Source organism: Brienomyrus brachyistius, chromosome 3 (genome assembly GCF_023856365.1).
Source record: "Brienomyrus brachyistius isolate T26 chromosome 3, BBRACH_0.4, whole genome shotgun sequence".
NCBI lineage: Eukaryota > Metazoa > Chordata > Actinopteri > Osteoglossiformes > Mormyridae > Brienomyrus > Brienomyrus brachyistius.
Genome location: NC_064535.1, coordinates 36,901,474 through 36,921,977, shown reverse-complemented (window position 1 = coordinate 36,921,977; position 20,504 = coordinate 36,901,474). Strand labels below are relative to the sequence as shown.

At 49.5% G+C, this 20,504-nt stretch overlaps 1 protein-coding gene across 1 annotated transcript in view; it reads left to right on the top strand.

The window, feature by feature from the left end:
- The window catches only part of LOC125739431 (metabotropic glutamate receptor 8-like), a 114,632-nt gene that overhangs the window by 32,468 nt on the left and 61,660 nt on the right, over positions 1 to 20,504 (top strand). The window contains 1 exon segment of the mRNA XM_049009548.1: positions 2,117 to 2,333. Coding sequence (XP_048865505.1) covers positions 2,117 to 2,333 — 217 coding nt within the window.

Below are 20,504 nucleotides of genomic sequence, written 5' to 3'. Positions count from 1 at the left end.
CAGCTGTCGAGACAGGCTGCTGAATCACCCATCTGGGAGAAGTGGGCAGAGGAGGGGTAGCACCAGTCCCTCATGTGGGGCTCTGGAAGTTTCTGTGGGCAGATCTGTGCTGTGCCAGGGCTGATGAGGAGCTCAACCACCCATAGTCTTCTGCTGACTTTAACGGAGGGAATTTCTCAACAACAAACTAATGAGACGGCAAAAGTACATCACAGACCGACATTAAATTGTCAGCCTTAAAACACACTCCTGAATTACATTACATGATGATCCTTGCTTCCCAGTATCGCATTAAAAGTGTAGCACCTGCAGGCATCTCAGATCGCTGTCCTGTCCATGCAGTTACAAAGTGGTCCAGCTGGGGGCATAGTAGTTAAGACTAATTGGTTCACGTCGTCCAGTGGCCCAAATGCTTTAGAGTGTAGGATAAGCACTGTGACTGCATTCATAATAATAATTTGGCTGCATACTCCAGTATCAAGTGAAAAAAAGCTTTCTAAATATTTCAAGAAAAATGTTAATTTGATTCTTCTTGAGTGAAATTTTTAGACTGAAAAGGAAATGGATTCTGGTGAATATTGTTATTTATTAGTAGAAATTATTCATATTCCCTTTCGAAGACATTATAAATATTTTATTTGTCCTGCGATAGTGAGTCCCGAGCAGCTTCAACCCACAGAGGCGTCCTGCATGGATACTGGAACCAGCTCAGAATCATCCTGATTCTTTTACCGTCCATGTTACACACATGAAATACCTCCATCTCAGCCCAGTGGCCGGTTACTTGTTTTATTTAGTGGCTGCGTTTATCCAGTTTGACATACAGCTTTTGAGAAAGATGCGTCACTTGGTCCCTGAAGTGATAGATGTCAGGATCGCAGCCAGGGAGGCGAAAGTCGGGGTAAACGGGGATTTAATAAGGAAACGGAGACCAGGAACCATCAACTCACAACGTCAATGAGGGACCAAAACTAGGGCAAGACACGGACTGAAATACACAAGACTGGGCGAAAATAATCAGACACAGCTGGGCAAGATCAGGGAAGCACACGTGGATAATCGGGGAGCGTGGCACACACGAGGAGCGGACGAGCTGGGCGCGACAATAGAGGGCCTGATGGTGAAATCACTCTGCTGACTCTGGGTTTTGAACCAGTGACCTTCTGAGCAAACCCCACACCACGTCCTGCTGATGTGTCTTAGACATCCGAGTTCATTCGGAATCTGACCCAGGACCATGTGGAGGCAGGTCTGGTCAAATTGCCCAACGCCGACATCCGAAAGATGCCCGGATCAGCAGTAGCCTGCTGCATCTCACTCTGCCTGACGCCGGAACAGCCGGAGATGGTCCAGCTTTTGAAACAATAACATTTATTGTCACCTATTTCGTATTTTTTTTTTATTCTATCCGTTTACCTACTTGGCAGCATCTGTATGTATTATTCATGTTCCCGCAGTCGGTAAACTTATGAAATCTGTCAGAGAGATATGGATGTCTGCTTGGGTGGGTGAGCTTTGCCGAAGTTCAGGAAGAGCTATATTAAAAACGGGAAAAGTGAAAATAAAGCCATATTGCTGGCCAGATCAGAATGAGCGGGGCTGAGGTGGCCTTGCTCTCTCAGCGCATACTGGCTCTGTGTCCCTCAAAGTGTCCGGTCATTGTCTCTGTTTTTCACCATGTGCGGCGGAGCTCTACCTCCTGGGCTTCCTGTGATCTCTCCCGCGACCTGCAGCCTGCTGTTTGGCTGCCCCCCCCCCCCCCCCGACTGTCCCCCTGACCTCGTGTCAGTCGCTCAGTCACTGCCCCCCCCGTCTCACCACCAAATCTGGCCCGTCGTCCCCTCCTGACAGGCCTCCCGGCCATCTGGCCGCCTCGACGTGGCACGATCGCCTTCCTCCCCGGGGCCGGTGCTCTCTCTGTTTACCCTTCTGTCTGTCCGTTACGCAGATAGATTCCTGTCCTCACTGTCCTCAGCCGTATCCTGTCACCCGGCGTCCCGTTCTCCGTTGCTTCCTGTCTGTACTGCGTTCGCTCTCTCGTATATCGGCATCTTTTTTCCACCCCTGCCTGTTCTGGACTAACCCCCCCACCCCCCCCCCCCCGGCTTTTCTACAGATACCTCAGATCAGCTATGCATCCACGGCCCCCGAGCTCAGCGACAACACCCGCTACGACTTCTTCTCACGCGTGGTGCCGCCCGACTCCTACCAGGCACAGGCCATGCTGGACATCGTCATGGCGATGGGCTGGACCTACGTCTCCACCCTGGCGTCGGAGGGCAACTACGGCGAGAGCGGCGTGGAGGCCTTCGTGCAGATCTCCCGGGAGTCCGGTAGGTGGGGGGGGTGCAGCGGGGGATGGGGGGGGTAGAGACGCACTGAGGGTCCCTTTGTCCGGTGATGCACTGTGGATGCTGTGAAGAGCAGTGAAGCTCTTTTGCTTTAGTCTTGCACCCACTTCCACCACCCCCCCCACGTCAGTGTCTCGCAGTATGTCTCCATATGCCTTGATGGCCTCAGCCAGGGGTCTAAACCCAAATCGCTCAGCCTCGTCCTGCCGGCCCTATTAGCCCTGACGGGCCCTTAGAATTCGGTGCACGGTTCCAGATGCGAGTGACCCTGTCAGCTTACAGATCGGGTATCGCGTTAAGATGACGGGACGTGGAAGAGGTACATCCATCTATCGACAGGACAGTGACAGCTGTAACAGAGGCAACACGCCAGGCTTTGTGTCCCCAAAATGAAGTCACTAAAAGGCCACACTAATGAATCCCTCGCTCATCGCCCGCCATGGGCTGCAGGTGGCGCCGTGGGAGTCTTGCAATATACATTGCAAAGGTATATGGCCATGGTGAACGGTCTAAGCCAGGGTGTGCTCCACCCCAGGCAAAGCTTTACTTGGGAGCTTCCTACCAAGCAAATAGATGATTATTGCACTTCCTCCGCAACACAGGTAATTTGGGATCCCTGGGGAGCTGCTGCTTCGGCCTCCTGATGGAGCTGGGCATGTTTATATTTCTTCATGAATCTGTCTGGGCCCCTTTGTTCTGATCGGACCCTAGGCGGCTGCCTAGTTTGCCTATCCCTGTATCTAACCCTGGTTTAATCGCCCACTGACCCAATGAAAATGAACACCACTCTAGTTTCTCTGTTCTGGGTCAAAGGTCAAAATGACTGGGCTGATGGTCTCACTGTGAGAGGCAGAGGTCATGGGGAGAGGGAAAGCGGGGGCTGAGCAGACCGTGACTCCACGATTGGCCTCCCTCGCTGGTCTGGGAGGTGTCGGGGGTGGGGGGTTAAAATAGCATGGGAAAGATTTCTGAGCGTAAAAATCCTTCTTGAAGTGCCTGTCAGAACGAGTCCAACGGATGCGGAGCTTGGGGTGGATGAGAGGGGGGCAACAACGGATTTAACGGGGATCCAATTAGCTGCTGAAGTAGCGGAGCTCTGCTAGTCGGGGGGCCGGGGGAGGGCAATAAGGTGCCCCGGTGGAAGTAAAAATAATAAATAACCATCATCTGTTTATGAAAGTCATTTGTCGCGTCCTGTGTGCAGATTGACCTACCTCCGACACGCCGTCAACTTTATTACCCTCAATTAATTTGATATTTATTTGCCTTTTTCCAGGGGGCGTGAAAATAAAGGCTTCTGGATCAGTGGTAATTATGCTGTGCACACAAAATACAAATTGAAGAGGAATAGATGAGGTTTATTAATTCATCGTGAGTGGAGGGTAGAGAAGGTGTTGATGAGTTGTTATAACGCAAATTTTAAGAATTCTGGGATTTCCTTAAAAATATATCCCACTAAATAGGGAAATTATGTTGGGAAAATCTGCTGAGCCAATAAGTTAATATGACAAGAAGACAAGCTTTGATCCTTGCCTGATTAGTGGATAGAAATGAAGTTTTTACATCGGGCTACCAATCAGGGCCTGTTGTTGGTTACTTCGCTGGTTTTCATTTGGTGAAACCTGGCAGTGATTGACAGAGCATGATCATCCTGCCCGTGCAGTTTCTGTCCCATTGTGAGCAGCGCATACAGCAGGGTCACGACCCAAATTTGGGTCGCGGCAAGTGCTGAAAGGATTACGAGTTGCAAATGTAAGCATTTTAAAACCGACAACCTCCTACACTGATCCACTATCAGGTTTCCCAACCCCAATCCTAGAATTAACCTATAAAAACGTCTTGGGTCTGCAACTGCCCAATGCAAAACTAGTGAACAACCAATTCAAGACGCCAAACCACAGATGCTTAATTTAAAATTCATTGGCACATCCAATCAGATTTGTGTGATAGGCATTGATTGCCGTTAATTTCAGAGTGCACTGTGTGCTTTATCAGAGCTTTTATTTAAACCTGTACTTGACATAGACTTGCTACTGAGCTGGCATGGTAAAAATTTGGTTGCAGTGCAAAAAGGTTGAGAACCACTAGTGTACAGATGGTTCAACAAATCTGAACCTGTCATTTAGTGGTTCGCATGCTGTGGTGACACTGCCAAGGAATGGGATTGGCCTTCATGCTTTGGCAAAAGTGCATACAAAACTTTAAAATCAGCTTCACGAGCGGCGGAATTACCGGATAAGCTGTAGAGAGAGCAGTATGAACCTGCCGTTGACCTGTCGGTTTGGGGGTGGGGTGTTGGGTTTTATTTCAGCAGAGCTGTTGGATTTCACGCTGGAGGTTGGATACCGGACATGAAGGGCACAGCCCATCTGCTCCGCCCCAGACTTGTTAATGAGTCCTGACCGAATGTCCCGGCGAGTCAGAAGGTTGTGGGGACACTCTGCGCTTTACTTTGGGATCTGGTCCATGTGCTTCCCCCCTCTCGGACGCCCATTAGACACGATGACCTCCGATCCCCCCTAAGCCGGCATTTTTCGTGTTCCTTAAATGGAGGATTATGCTGCTCAGACCTCAGATGAATGTCTCTTCCTCCCCCCCTGTGGAAAGACTGGAAGAGCCCAAAAAGAGGCCGATGACCTTCTCTTCTGTGGAAGAGGGGTGTTTTGTGAATGTTTCTGCAGGTGCTGTAAAGAAAACACTGACTGCTCAGACTGTCAACTTCTGCTTTTCCTACAGTCAGCTATTGGAGGAGATATAATTAGCAATATCTGTGGTTAAAAAAAGCCGAAACCGACTAAGCGTTCCTGGGAAGGTGTGTTTTCCGTCAGTATGGCACTTTGACGCTGTTACTCTGAAGAGATACACAATCACGATGGCTTCCACTGCAGAGCGTAGCCTTCAGTGATACAAGAGGGTGACCCGTCAGCCAGTGGGAGTTTTACTTACAGAAAAATGTCCTGAGGACAGAAGGAAAAATGACTGGTTCAGAGAGAGAACCTGATTGTGGATCAGCTTGTAGAGGAGGTGGGTCTAAGCAACTGGAGGAGGTGGGACCAGCCAATCAGTTGTCTTGGACCCAGGTCCTCTAAAATCTGGTTGGTTATCTTTCTGAACCAATCATTTTTCCTCCTGCCCTCAGAACATTTTTCTGTAAGTAAAACTCCCACAAGCAGCCGGTGTTCATGGATGCTTGGCAGGGATTGTCCACACACTAGTTCCATACAGACCAGACTCTCTCTCAATTGAATCCTGTGGGCTGCCAGACCTGAGTTGAAGGGAAGGGTGGTTGGATGTGAAGCTGTTCCTCTTTCACTCAATGAAGATCACATTCATAAACATGATACTCAATCATCAATGTTCGCTTCTTGGTGGGGTTTACTTTGAACAGTGACAGTTGCCCCATTTTTAGAATTGGTACCACTGTCGTCTGCTTCAGTGTGAAACCGCACCTCCTGAGCCCATCAGATTGCGGGCTCCTTTTTGAAGAAAACGTCCTTAAGAACCAGGTAATCTGTGTACCCGTCTCAAGCATGTATTCGGTTTCTTCCCCAGTCTTCTACTTCTCCGCCTGGATTTGGTCTTGACAGCCGTGACGACCCATCAAAGATCAGCATGCTTTATCCCCATGACGGATAATCCGTTTTGCCACTGTGCCCGCACTGCCTGAAATTCACACCAGGGGGTAGGAGGGAATCGTCCTGGCAAGCTCAGGGCATCAGAACAAGGTTCTAACAGGCCATAGCAAGTCTCAGGTGACCCCCCTCCCCCCAAGGCGTACTCTACCATGTGTCTGAGTTGGGGGCCACAGAGAAACCTAATCCCTATTCTCCACGAGCGAGAGAAAAGTAGGATAAAATAAAGCACAATACTGGAATGGACAAGCCATTTCACTTTGTTTTTCAGTTTATGCAGGAGCTTATACTTGATACTTCCACTCAGCCTTGGCAAAGCCTGCCGTTCTGACATCTCTGCAACAATCCCACTCATCAAATACCGACCAGGGACTTGGCCCTCTCTCCGCGGGCCCCCAGTCTCGATGGTGTCCTCGAGTGCCCCCCTATGCCTCTTATGAAATCAAAAGAAAAATCGTCAGGCCGACAAAAATCTCATTGCCCTCACGACTGGGTGTTATCTGTCATGGTACCGGTGTCTGAAAATGGGGAAGTGATCTGCCAAGAATGGAACTTGGCTCGAGAAAAAGCAGAGGAAGGACGTGCTTCTCAATGCCACCCCGAGTGCGGGTTTGATGGGCGGACTGCGGAGTGACGGTGCGGGTTTGATGGGGGGACTGCGGAGTGACGGTGCGGGTTTGATGGGGGGACTGCGGAGTGACGGTGCGGGTTTGATGGGGGGACTGCGGAGTGACGGTGCGGGTTTGATGGGGGGACTGCGGAGTGACGGTGCGGGTTTGATGGGGGGACTGCGGAGTGACGGTGCGGGTTTGATGGGGGGACTGCGGAGTGACTGCGCGGGTTTGATGGGGGGACTGCGGAGTGACGGTGCGGGTTTGATGGGGGGACTGCGGAGTGACGGTGCGGGTTTGATGGGGGGACTGCGGAGTGACTGCGCGGGTTTGATGGGGGGACTGCGGAGTGACGGTGCGGGTTTGATGGGGGGACTGCGGAGTGACGGCGCGGGTTTGATGGGGGGACTGCGGAGTGAAGGCGCGGGTTTGATGGGCGGACTGCGGAGTGACGGCGCGGGTTTGATGGGGGGACTGCGGAGTGACGGCGCGGGTTTGATGGGGGGACTGCGGAGTGACGGTGCGGGTTTGATGGGGGGACTGCGGAGTGACGGTGCGGGTTTGATGGGCGGACTGCGGAGTGACGGTGCGGGTTTGATGGGGGGACTGCTGAGTGACGGTGCGGGTTTGATGGGGGGACTGCTGAGTGACGGTGCGGGTTTGATGGGGGGACTGCTGAGTGACGGTGCGGGTTTGATGGGGGGACTGCTGAGTGACGGTGCGGGTTTGATGGGGGGACTGCTGAGTGACGGTGCGGGTTTGATGGGGGGACTGCTGAGTGACGGTGCGGGTTTGATGGGGGGACTGCTGAGTGACGGTGCGGGTTTGATGGGGGGACTGCTGAGTGACGGTGCGGGTTTGATGGGGGGACTGCTGAGTGACGGTGCGGGTTTGATGGGCGGACTGCGGAGTGACGGTGCGGGTTTGATGGGCGGACTGCGGAGTGACGGTGCGGGTTTGATGGGCGGACTGCGGAGTGACGGTGCGGGTTTGATGGGCGGACTGCGGAGTGACGGTGCGGGTTTGATGGGCGGACTGCGGAGTGACGGTGCGGGTTTGATGGGCGGACTGCGGAGTGACGGTGCGGGTTTGATGGGCGGACTGCGGAGTGACGGTGCGGGTTTGATGGGCGGACTGCGGAGTGACGGTGCGGGTTTGATGGGCGGACTGCGGAGTGACGGTGCGGGTTTGATGGGCGGACTGCGGAGTGACTGCGCGGGTTTGATGGGGGGACTGCGGAGTGACGGCGCGGGTTTGATGGGGGGACTGCGGAGTGACGGCGCGGGTTTGATGGGGGGACTGCCGAGTGACGGCGCGGGTTTGATGGGGGGACTGCCGAGTGACGGCGCGGGTTTGATGGGGGGACTGCGGAGTGACGGCGCGGGTTTGATGGGGGGACTGCGGAGTGACGGCGCGGGTTTGATGGGGGGACTGCGGAGTGACGGCGCGGGTTTGATGGGGGGACTGCGGAGTGACGGCGCGGGTTTGATGGGGGGACTGCGGAGTGACGGCGCGGGTTTGATGGGGGGACTGCGGAGTGACGGTGCGGGTGCTTCGCAGGTGTCCTCTCTGTCGCTCAGTAACCGATGGGTGACCTTTTCTCCTTCTTGCCCAAAATAACACGATGCAGTCACTGCCACCTCACCTGTTCTGCCTCGTTGCTTTGATGAAGACAGATGGAATGGAAACGTCTATCACGATGTCTGACAATAAGCCCCTCCTCTCAGCTGCACTCAGTAGCGAGCAAGTTCTTGGGGCCGACTGGATGGAAAAAGGCAATTCGCTGCTTTCCCAGACGCAATGTCAGCTCTCCGAAGACCGATTGATTTGTGAATAAGGAAGAATGAAAATTGGGCAGACATATGCAAGCTCTCCATAACGTCTTTGAAGTCAGGATTTTCATGGCTTTTATTTATTTCTATGCCATCATCAAACTTTTTTTTTAGGAAAAATAAGTGTTTGACTTTTATGACTCATTCTGTACAGGCAGCTATCGAATAATTTATTATTTATTAAGGTCATGATTGAATAGCACAAAGCATAAAATGCCAATTCGGATTTTCAAAATGAAAGTAGCTCCATGGAGATTTACAGGCGTGACAAGCTGAAAGAGCACCTGGCCTGGCGTGATGTCACATGGACTGGGGGGGGGGGGGGGGTTAAGGAATACTGAAGTCCAGATGGAACGCCTTGCAGTCTTCGTCCGAAAGGTGGTGTCTGGTCTTGTGGCCCAAATGCCATTGTGCATTGGTCGATTGTCTGTGCTTGGTGTGTTCCAGTGATGGGGTGTTCCAGTGATGGGGTGATCCAGTGATATGCACAGACTTTTTGATGGGCAGATACTGGAAAAGTGGGGCGTGGGCTACTGATAAATTTTCACGACTGGGGGGGGGGAGTCGCCCAGGGTAAATATTGCGGGATGGTTGGTTATTCAAAAAGAGCACTCATTCATTCAGGCGAAAGGAGTGGGGTCTACGACGCCCCCATCGACACATGCCGGGAGCGTCGCTCGGTGAGCTCTTCCTGTGGCACTTTGTCCTTGAGACGTAAACGACGCGGCTCCAGTTGGCAGTGGCGACTTACGGCCGTGATCCCACAGATTCCCTATTGCAGGAATGTGACACGGCGTGCATAATTCGGCTCTGCCAGAAAGTTCCGTGCCTGGTCTCTGCAGCTTTGGTTTCTAGTCTTATAACTGGGGTCCAAAAAACCCCTTAGTAACAGCAAACTGCCTAGCTACGCTTCTGTCTCACAAAGGGAGAGCAAACAAAATGCCTTCCTTTGACTTTAATTTTCTGATTTGATTTATGGCTGGCGTGCCTATTCAAATTAGAAACCGTGAGATTAAGGAAGGATCAGCTCGTGTGACGGGAAACAGCAGATAAAGTACGACTCATCAATCCATAACTACTTTACCTGCAAATAAGTGCACATTTATTACTCTGCACTGGTTTGATGCTGGTGTTTCATCCTACCAAGATGGGTTCTGGATCATTCTGGCCCTGAAGGAGTTCTACTTGTAGTGATCCCTGCGCATACAAACTCCGAATTAAAAATTTATCATTGATCAGCTGCAAGACTCCAACTGTGATACGTTTACCTCTTTATTTGTTCTCATTGTGTTTGGATGGATGGATGGATGGATGGATGGATGGATGACTTTGTATTCTATTTCCCTGCTTGGAGTCCAGCTGGAGGGTGTAGCTCTTGGGGTCTTTGTCAGTAAATATTTCCAGCGGTGAGTTTTTATTTCTGGGTTTTCCTGAGTGCCAAAGCTGCCTAATTATAAGAGGCTTGTGTTCGGCACACACTGTCTTGCCAAGATATCATAGTGCTTGGTGGCGGGGGCTGGGGTCTAATTAACACGGGAACGCATGCGCACACGAAACACTGGGGCTTTTATTTTAAAAAAATAAAGTTGCTGCATTAAAGTAAGTGAAAGTGGGGACAAATGTACACAAATGTACACAAATGTAACGAAATTATAATGCAATCATTGTTTGCATAATTTATAGGGATTGTTTAAGTTCCTAACAGGACCTTTGCTTTTGATGGTTAATGGATGAGGACATTATTCAAAATGAAGGTTAATGAAATCAGCGGAGTGAGATATTTTTACACTGAGCCGCTTGCCTTTCAGATTTGAGGACTTGAAAAGAGCAGCCAGTTGTTGGGCAGCCTTGCATATGCAGGGACTAATTTTGGCCAAGGCCAAGGTCAAAGGTCACCATCTCAGCCTGAGTTTCCGAGGGGGAAAGTTTGGATTGGATTTTACGCCCATTTGTCCATCTGTGTCCCCATAACAGCTTATCCAGTGCAGCAAGCAAGGACCGCAAATTGGGAAGAGCAGGGCTGCTCCGATAGTGTCTGTCCACACACATGCAGACACATGTGCACACACGCACACACACACACACACACGTACATGCACGCAGGCACACACATGCACTAAGGATAGTTCAGACAAACCATCTAAAACTCAAGGCCAAATTTTTTACGTTGTTATTAATACGGAATGTGGCTCAGCAGATAGCAGTGCCTGTTAGCAGAAGATCGCTGGTTCAAATCCCATGTTCAGCAGACTGATGTCAAGACCGTTAACCCAGTTCCTCCACAGACTATCTGACCCGGCATTCTCAAAAAATGTATATCGCGTTGGATTAGGGTGTCTGCTAACTAAATTTAATGAAAATACTAGTTACGAATTCAGTGTTTACGCCTATTTATAAAGAAAATTGTTTACTGAAATAACTGAAGGACCATTCTTGCCCACATAAACAACTGCCCCTCCCCGGCTGCTGCCGTGACTTTCTGAATGACGGTACCGGGTGTGAGCGCCAGCAGGGTTAAACGGAGCGTGGAAGAGATGCCCCCGCCCAGATCGTTGAGCCGAGGGGTTCTCTGTCGTCCTGCCCGTAATGGATCAAAGGCTGCTGGACCTTGGGATTGCGGGCCTGCTGTCTGATGAATGGAGGACCAGCCCGGCCTGATTGGCTCGATCTGAGCCTCCGAGAATTACGGCTCCGTCACTGCGTCCACGACACAACAATGGCAGTCGGACTTCAGCCCAGGGAAAAGAATAAGTAAATTGAGTGCCTGTTTTTTTTTATTTTCTCCCCCCTCTCTATCTCTCTTTCACTCTACCTCCCCTGGTAACTTTAATGTGCTTCGAAAGTCCCCCTTATGTTCTCCCCCAATGACGTTTCCGAGTTTGCAGACTGTATTAGATGGAGGGGCCGGACTGGAGCCCCTCCCTCAAGCTTCAGGTGCAGAGCAGGCCTTCATTCCCACCCCGGGGATGAGAGACACCATGAAAAACAACAGGACGCACACCCCCGTATAAACCGTTAGCCGGCTCCTGCCCCTCTCAGTCCGAAATGGTATCGTGCTGCTGAACCCTAATGATCTAACAGGTGCCCTATTAAGCACGCTGGCCTTTCAGGAGGTCCCCTTCATTACACAGCAGCACACAGAGAGGAACACCGCCCTCATTCATCTGTGCTGAGGCAGCCCACTCTCCCCCTGCATTACCAGCTGGCTAAACAAATGCTTGTTTGACCACTGGGTTTAATGAATTCAAGACTCTCTGCATCTAGACTTCTCTCCTCTACTTGGAGTGCTGTGTGTTTTTTTTGTTTGTTAAAGAGGGAAATAGTCACGGTTCCTCCGTCTCTTTGAATCAGAATCCGTTTTATTGCCGCCAAGTACATATGTGGAATTGGGAATGGCCTGCGAGTGCCATCGCAAGAATTTAAAAAATAAAAAATGGCAACACTAAACAGCAATGATAATGGCACTAGATGCGATAGTATCATCCAGAAAATTGGGGTGATAGAGACAACAGGATGAATCTGTGCTGAACAGCAAGAAAAACAAGACAAGATGATAGAGAATCAAATAAACAGATCCTGTATATATCATGAATAAATAAATTTGACACCGGTGTGAGTTAGTGTGTGTGTCCCATGGAGATCGAAACCATGCTAATGAGCTTGACATCCATGGGGAAGAAACCTTTCTGGCGATGTGATGGAGATGCTGATCTAGTCTTTTTCTGGAAGGTAGTCTTTGGAAATTCCTGTGGCTGATGTGGGAGTGGTCAGCCAGAATGGGAGCATGTGACTAGAAGGACTGAAACAGGCTTGTCATTCCCAGGTCACGTTTATGATGACACACTTCAGGGGCTTGATTACTATCTGCCCTGTAAAAGGCAAGGTCACATGGTCACATGTCTGTTTAAGAGGCTTCAGCGCTCACCAGATCCCAGGCCTTACACTGGGGCTGCGAGTCCAGGATCAGGCACATACTGGGTTTGCTGGTTACAGCTTTCTGAAGCTGGCGTAGGAGGATCTTTTGACGTCACCTTGAAGTCAACAAAGTTAAGAATCAAATTCCAAGGCTGTTATCATTTAAAAAGCAAATTCCCTGCTGGGGTTGATCTCCCAGTATGATAGCCTTTTTACTGAGTTGTATTTGATTTAAGAAAAATCCCTGACAGCCTATAAGTACAGCAGCCTCTGAGTTCTCCTTTCATCCATCCAGCTGCCTCGTTTTAACCTCTCAGCATACGGTGGTTCAGCTGCGATTCATTAGTGAGTATCAATGTTTCTCAGCCCAGTCCGCGGGGACCTCCAGACAGTCCACAGTTTTGCTCCCTCCTAGCTCCCGATGCACCTGTACCAAGTATTCAGGGTTCCTGATTGGCTGGGAGCTGGGAGGGAGCAAAAATGTGGACTGACTGGGCACCCTGTGCATTGGGCTGATAAATATGGCATTAGCTGGTAGCTGTAACACTGAAGTTAATGGTTGACCTCTTGTCTTTTGATTTGCACTTTTAAGGAGGTGGTGTTTGAAATAAACAAACACTGAATTAGCAGCAGGTCGCCTTTTGATTTTCTGGGGGAAAATTAATCGTTTACATTAATCGACCAATCGGTAAAAGAGTCGATAGGTTAATCCACAGAAAAATAGTCGTTAGTGGCAGCCCTTGTCTGAGCGATGTCAAAGTAATATGGCCATAATTGCATGCTGTTAAAAGCAGAGTTAGGAAGCAGGCAGATTGTTAACAAAAGTGATCCAAGACTGTAGGTCAATGGACGTCTGCCATGAAGTGGCACTTTTATTCAACCTTAATTAGCTAGGACCAAATGACCCGCATGGAAAGTCCCGGTCTGTTTCTGTGATCTGACTTTAAATGTCTTATAATTAATGTGGGAGACCCCTTTCCTCGAATTTTTTTTCTTTCTTTTTTTCCAGGAGAACTAGCTGGAAATGCGCACATTAAACCCGAGGACGCCGGTGGGTGTAACTAATTCACCGCTGGATTGGATAGAAAGTGTTAAGCTGAAATGGTGTTAAGGTCCAATATATGGTTACTCACAAGGAATTCCTATTCAGTTTCTATAAGCGGAGTTTGATGTTGGGGGGGAGGGGGGGGTGTTGCTTACCTCATGTGTTAACTTGCATATATATGTGTACTTAACCTATTATTTTCTCTACCTATAGGGTAGCAATGAACCGCTGACCCAAAGGAATGTGCAATACTAGTCTTGGCAGTTAATTGCCTCCGTTGCCCCCCCCCCCCCCCAAACTCTGCCCATGCCAGCTTCCCTGGACGTTATTTTTTTTCATCAGTTCCTTCCCTTCATCTTTAGGATTCTTGCCACCCGACCATGTGTGCCAGGGGTCGATTGAAACACATTCCTAAATGATGAAATGTTGGTAAGAATAATTAAGCCTCGGGTTCCTGGTTCTTAGCACCCATTTGTGGTTGCGGGCTGGGGGGGGGAACAACCTGGTTAAACTCCAGCCATCCTCATGATCGTTTTTCAGTATAAAGAGAATATGTAAGCTGAGCTTGTTGTCATTAATTAAAACTTGAATTATTTTGAACAATTGATGAAAGCAGGTATTCAGTAATTACACTAAAAACCAGAGCAAAGCTTTCGCGAGAAATAAAAATATATATATATTTTTTTTTTTATTTAATTTTTTTTTCTTTACATGGAATTAAAATTCAATCCTAAGATGAATTTTAGAATTTCTAAGCTGAGTTTTAGGTGACTCTTTCGTCCTTCATTTTGAGCTATTTGTGCAGTGCAGCTTATGGATGAAGAGGGAACCTTGGAAATGAACCTGTTGTGAAATATGAAATTAAATAATGCATTTAAAACAGCAGTGAAAGTAACTTCCTATGGATGGCAGCTGTCTGCTTTCCTGCCCATCCTCGTGGTGGGGGGGGTGGGCGGGGGCCGACACAAGAACTGCTTTAATGTACTTTAATGTGTTTTAACGCTTGTTTTTGAATGGAAGACACCAGGGTCTCGCTGAAGTATCAGCATGACAAAGGCACTTACTGAAATGGGCGTGAAATGGACGGGTCCCTCAGACAGGTGGGAGCGCCGCCCTGCTGCCCTTTGACCGGAATTCCGCAGTCATCGCTGCTCTTAATTCAGCTGCCTGCTGACTGCTGGGAAACTCCCCATGACACGGTCTAATTATTCAGACCTAGAAATATCCAGGCCCTCAGTGATGCCACTGAATAGATGCAGAATTCTTTCAATTTTCTGGTAGGAGTATGACACTGTATGAATTATATATAAATAAATGTACTATCTGAACGTGGCTGATTAAAGTATCTTTTCAGGAAAGTTACATGATAGATAGATATTGATTGGTTAATTGATTGATTGATAATGCACCATAATCTTGTACTATACAAGGCTGCTTGTAGGTGACTGTAGCTCTGTGACTCTCTAAATTGCCATTAATGTGCAGTTGTGTGTGTGACTGTGTGCCCTGTGATGGATTGACACCATCTATCCTGTTTTGAGAGATATACTCTTGGCTCACTGGATCTCTGTACTGGACAAATGGTCACAGATGGATGAATGGATGGAAGATCGGAGCAGTAATAAAAATCTATTTCAGCTTTTCATTCAGTTAAAAATAGGAGGTTTGTTTTGTTAGCAAAATGGCCGTTAGCAGAGTGATTTTATTAACACTGCTTTGCACATTAACATGGCCACCATCTGGTCGCACTAGAACAGGAAGTGGCAGCACCCCCGGAGCCGCACGGGCAGTCAGCCTCCCTTTTCCATGGCAACAAGCATTTGACATCAGAGTGAGGATCCTCGGCGAGGCTCCAGCTCCTCGTTGCCACGGGGCCCGAGCGCGGTGGCGCTGGTCCGTGTTGCTCTCTGCCTTTATGGGTCAGACCTGTATCTGGCGCCTGTCTCTGATTTCGGGAAGCCCTCCTGCACGCTGGGCTGGATGGAGAGTGGTGCTGGGTTATTTGCCCTGCGCTTAAGGCTTAATCTTCCTCTCCTAGGGGAAGCGATCGCTTGACTCGGGCTCCATCATGTCAGCATCCCGTTGGCATCCCGGGAGGCTGATTCGGGGGCGTTTTGTTTGATTATACTCCAGAGCGCCTGCTGAATCCAGGGGTGCAATTAGGGTGGCGGGTGTGATTGAGAGCCGTTACGAGCCCTCAGCTGGTGGCTTGGAGGCAACAGCATTGGGGCGGGGGGGTGGGAGGGCAGTGGAGCCGGGCCTGTGTGCCTAAGACTCATCAGTAGAGTGCCAGTCGTTAATCACTGCTGGGGGTTCAGTCCCGGGTTCTGTGCAGAAGCTATTCCCAGGATGCAAACACACAGCAGACCCTGTTATCAGGCTCTGTGTATCACAAAACAAGCAATTGCCCTTCCTATCAACACCTCCCTCTGGCCCCCCGGAGAACAATTGTATACAGAGTCTTGGACAAACTAAAATACAAAAATCAGAGATTTATCGGTGTCCGCCGACACTTTGCTCTGTAGTTTGAAATATCTCTTGTGGAATTACAAAACAGTAGAGAGACAAACAGGGGAGCAGTTTACTGGGACCGGGGTTTGTAAAATAACGTAGCATTCAGCTGAAAACGATCACGACGGGTGCGTCGGGATTTAATTCTTCCCAATTTGTGTGTTTAGCTCTTCACACATGATGCCCTGGCGTTCATTGGGCACATAAACACACACCTTATGATGTGTCGCTGCCCAGCCATCACAGGATATGCAGGAGCACCTGTTTGCTGCTCAACAGAATCCCTGCAGTGTTGCATTATGGGTACTGCGCCGTGAGTGTTTTCCCCACCATCCTTTGGTCGTGCCTGGCCATTGGGGTCATTATTGACTTTGGCCAGCGATGCAGTGCATGCTGGGAAGCGTGCTGCCAATCTGTTACGCTCCCTGCTGTTTGCAGCCCTGATCCTGTAATTTTCAGATAAAACGTCCCCAGCTATGGTCAGCTGACAATGGTTACTTACACAGCTCTGATTACAAGGATGTCCCACCGCGATCTGGCATCACAGTGCCATGTGTCATCTTCATGCTAATGAGGGCTCTTCCGTTGTTGCACTATGGCATGGGAAATGTTGATTATGCAGTTTGGGGCCATTTGGAAACATTACTGGGGGCTTTGTGTGGCTCAGCGGGTTAGAAAACTGTGCCAATGATTGGTAGGTTTCACTGTCAAGAGAGTAATGTCACAGTCGGGCCCCTGAAGAAGGCCCCTAACCCGCAATGGTTCCAGGGACCGTCTGACCCTGCTCTCTCAAAAAATGCACATCACTTTGGGTAAAAGCAACTGCTAAATAATAAAATGCAGTGTTGAAATGTAAAATATTTAGGGGGGGGGGGGGGCTTGTTGAACAGTCAACTAAAATGTGTTTTTTGAAAAGGTATTGCATGAAACGACTGCAAAGAGAACATAGGGGGCGTCATAAGCAAAATAATGTGGTTGTATCAGCAATGTGATGTAAACCTGACCCCCCACCCGCAGAAATATGCAGAATTCGGTTTCTCTGGTTCCTAGAGTCCTGGTGTGGTGTTAGTGTTTCAGTACAACAGCAGGTGCTGTTTTTAGTATCATTTCATCATATAACACAATTGGCAGAGTGATGGAGTAGCTGAGGGGGCAGAGGTAGCATTATATCTCTGCACTATATGTGTGCACCATCCATTTGTGCCTGTGTACTATATATGTGCACAGTGTTCTGGTGTCTCTGCACTGTATATGTGCACCGTGCACTGGTGTCTCTGCAGTGTATGTGTGCACCATGTGTTGGTGCCTATGCACCATGTGTTGGTCTCTCTGCACCGTATGTGTGCACTGTGTACTGGCGTCTCTGCACTGTATGTGTGCACTGTGTACTGGCGTCTCTGCACTGTATGTGTGCACTGTGTACAGGCGTCTCTGCACCGTATGTGTGCACCGTGTGCTGGTGTCTCTGCACCGTATGTGTGCACTGTGTACTGGCATCTCTGCACTGTATGCATGCACCGTGTGCTGGTGTCTCTGCACCGTATGTGTGCACCGTGTGCTGGCGTCTCTGCACCGTATGTGTGCACCGTGTGCTGGTGTCTCTGCACCGTATGTGTGCACCGTGTACTGGCGTCTCTGCACCGTATGTGTGCACCGTGTGCTGGTGTCTCTGCACCATATGTGTGCACTGTGTACTGGCATCTCTGCACTGTATGCGTGCACCGTGTGCTGGCATCTCTACACCGTATGTGTGCACCGTGTGCTGGTGTCTCTGCACCGTATGTGTGCACCGTGTGCTGGTGTCTCTGCACCGTATGTGTGCACCGTGTACTGGCGTCTCTGCACCGTATGTGTGCACCGTGTGCTGGTGTCTCTGCACCGTATGCGTGCACTGTGTACTGGCATCTCTGCACTGTATGTGTGCAAAGGGTGCTGACATCTCTGCACTGTGTGTGTGCACCACATGCTAGCATCTCTGCACTGTTTGTGTGCCCTATGTGCTGGCATCTCTGTACTGTATGTATGTACAGTGTACTGATATCTGCACTGCGTGAATGCATCATATACTGGCGTCTCTGGACTGTATGTTAGCTCAGTTTGCTGGCGTCTCTTCACCGTATGTGTGCACTGTGTGCTGGCATCTCTGCACTGTATGTGTGTGCACTGTGTGCTGGCATCTTCACTGTATGTGTGTGCAGTGTGCTAGCGTCTCTGCCCTGTATGTGTGCACAGTGTGCTGGTCTCTCTGCACCGTATGTGTGCGCTGTGTGTTAGCGTCTCTGCACTGTATGTGTGCACAGTGCTGGCAGCTGCACTGTCCCCAGCTTTGGACAGGAAGTTATGAAAAATGGATTGATAGAGCATTTCCAGAAGGTGTTCTTCCCTAAGTCAAAAGTGTTTCCATCAAAACACTATGAAATAAGAACAGTTATCAGATACAGGACTTGGTAAAATGGAGTATGTTTTTATGTTAACAGTAAGAGATCTTCACTAATTAAGAGTGGTTTCTTGAAGGGGAGGCAGTTTGGACTTAAATGTCATAATTTGACATTTCAGTGATGACTGTATAAAAAATTCCAGGGATTAAATGCTACAAGATGCGTCGACCTTGACTGCAGGTGATTATTGTGTTTTTGCCACGATGTCTTTGTTTTTCTGGGTAAATATCTGTAAATAAAACCCACACAGGCCCCCATCCAATCAAACGGCTGCAGCCCTCTACTGCCCTCTGCCTCTGCAGTACCCAGCCACTGCAATCGTCATTAGAAACCCCAACAAAAAATAGAAATCATCGAAAACTCGTGGTATCTCCCGTGATATAAGCTATGCAGAGATTAGCAATGCGAAGGTCAGACTATCGGCAGGCGACAGTCATTAATTGAAAGTCTCTGCTCAGACGGAAATTCAAATATCGGCACCCTTCCAGATTTTGCTGCACTGATGGTACCACCCCGCCCCCGCCCCCCCCTCAGAGTGGAGATAAGGCCTCTGTGACATGCTGCTTGTCACTATGGCCGCCGAGGTTAGTATAGCTGCTTATTATTATTATTCACCATGCTTGACCTGTTGACTCCGCGTTCTGGGAGAGAAACGTAGCACTTATGTTTCGGGGGGGGGGGGGGGGGGGATAATAACAAGGCGGATGGGAGGCAGGACTTGAACGTGGGGGTCAGGCGATTTTAGGGGCCTGGGGAATCTTTACTTCACTTTCAAAAAGAGATAAATTCTTGAAAAAAAATCAATACCGTTCTTGGGGAACAAGGGTACAAGACCAATTAGGGGGGAGGTTTTATGATAAAAGCCGTTAGCTCATCATACACGGTTGCTGGTACGCTGACAGCCAAGCGAGTATTAGCGGGCAAAGAAGCTTCTTCACAAGGTGAGGGGAGCAATGGAGAGACGGGGGGGGGGCAATCAGCCTTTTGGGGGGTAATGGCCCCCTCACGCCCGTCGTGGATCCTCACACTTGATCCTCTAGCCTCATACACAGTTTCTAAAAATGGCCTAATTCAGTGTTTCTCAACCAAGTGCCACGATACCTGCAGGACCCACCTCCCGGCACACCTCTGCTTGGTGGTTCTTGATGGTTTGATTCAGGTATGCTGGGATCTGGTAAAGAGCGAAACTGGACTGTCTGAGGGCCGCCAAGGACTGGGCTGAGGAGCGTTGGCCTAATGGGATGCTAGAGGACAACCCTCATTCAGAAACACCATAATATCAGGAACATTGTCCCACTTGTGGACATTTTGCACCATTTAGTCACTGAGTCGGCCATCTCTGAAACAGGGAATCCTAATGTCGCCGAGTGGTTCTACAGCCTGCTGTCGGGCTATTGATACACATTTCATTATCTTTGCAGGAATACCCTCTGTGCCATCATCCTGCCAGCCCTCGTGAATGTCTTTTACAGGAATGTTTCCGGTTTCTTCCAAGTTTTGATAACTCGTATTGTAGCTAAATTAAGTAACGGAAGTATGGGAGATGTTCAGCAGGAGATCAGAGCCGACACAGATGTTTGGGGCTGCCACATGCTAAGGTGGCGCCCTGTTATCTGCGGCATGAAGGTGCTGAGGATTAGTGTGCAATGTGACTGAGACAGACAGAGACACCTCAGTGGGAAGATTTAAACTACTGCTATCATTATCAGCTCTGTTTATGTTTGGATGTGTTTTTAAGCTGCAGAAGGAGTCTTGTCTCCCGAGGGTCCTGTCATCACACATCTATGGCTTTTTAGTCATTACCCATTGGACGGGGGGGGGGGGAGAGCAAAGAATAGGTAGAAAGAAGGAGGGAGAGAAAGAGGGGGAGAGAGAGGGAGAGGGGGCTCCCCAACTCATCAGTGAGCTCGGAATTCATAACTGTTTCATCCCAAGGAGCAGTATCCCTCCCTGCCTGCCCACGCCTGCTCGCCACGTGGCGGGTTTGCTTATTCCGATAAGGAAAGGCTGTGGGATCCACGCTTCTCCGTCAGCTGTGGTCCCCGAATGGCGTGATGCTGGATTATCGCTACGGCTTTTTTTGGGACCAAGTATAAGGAGGAAGCTCAAAGGGAGCGGTTCAGAGGTGGGTCTTCGTAGAACGCGGACCCAAAGCCCAGACCCTCTCAG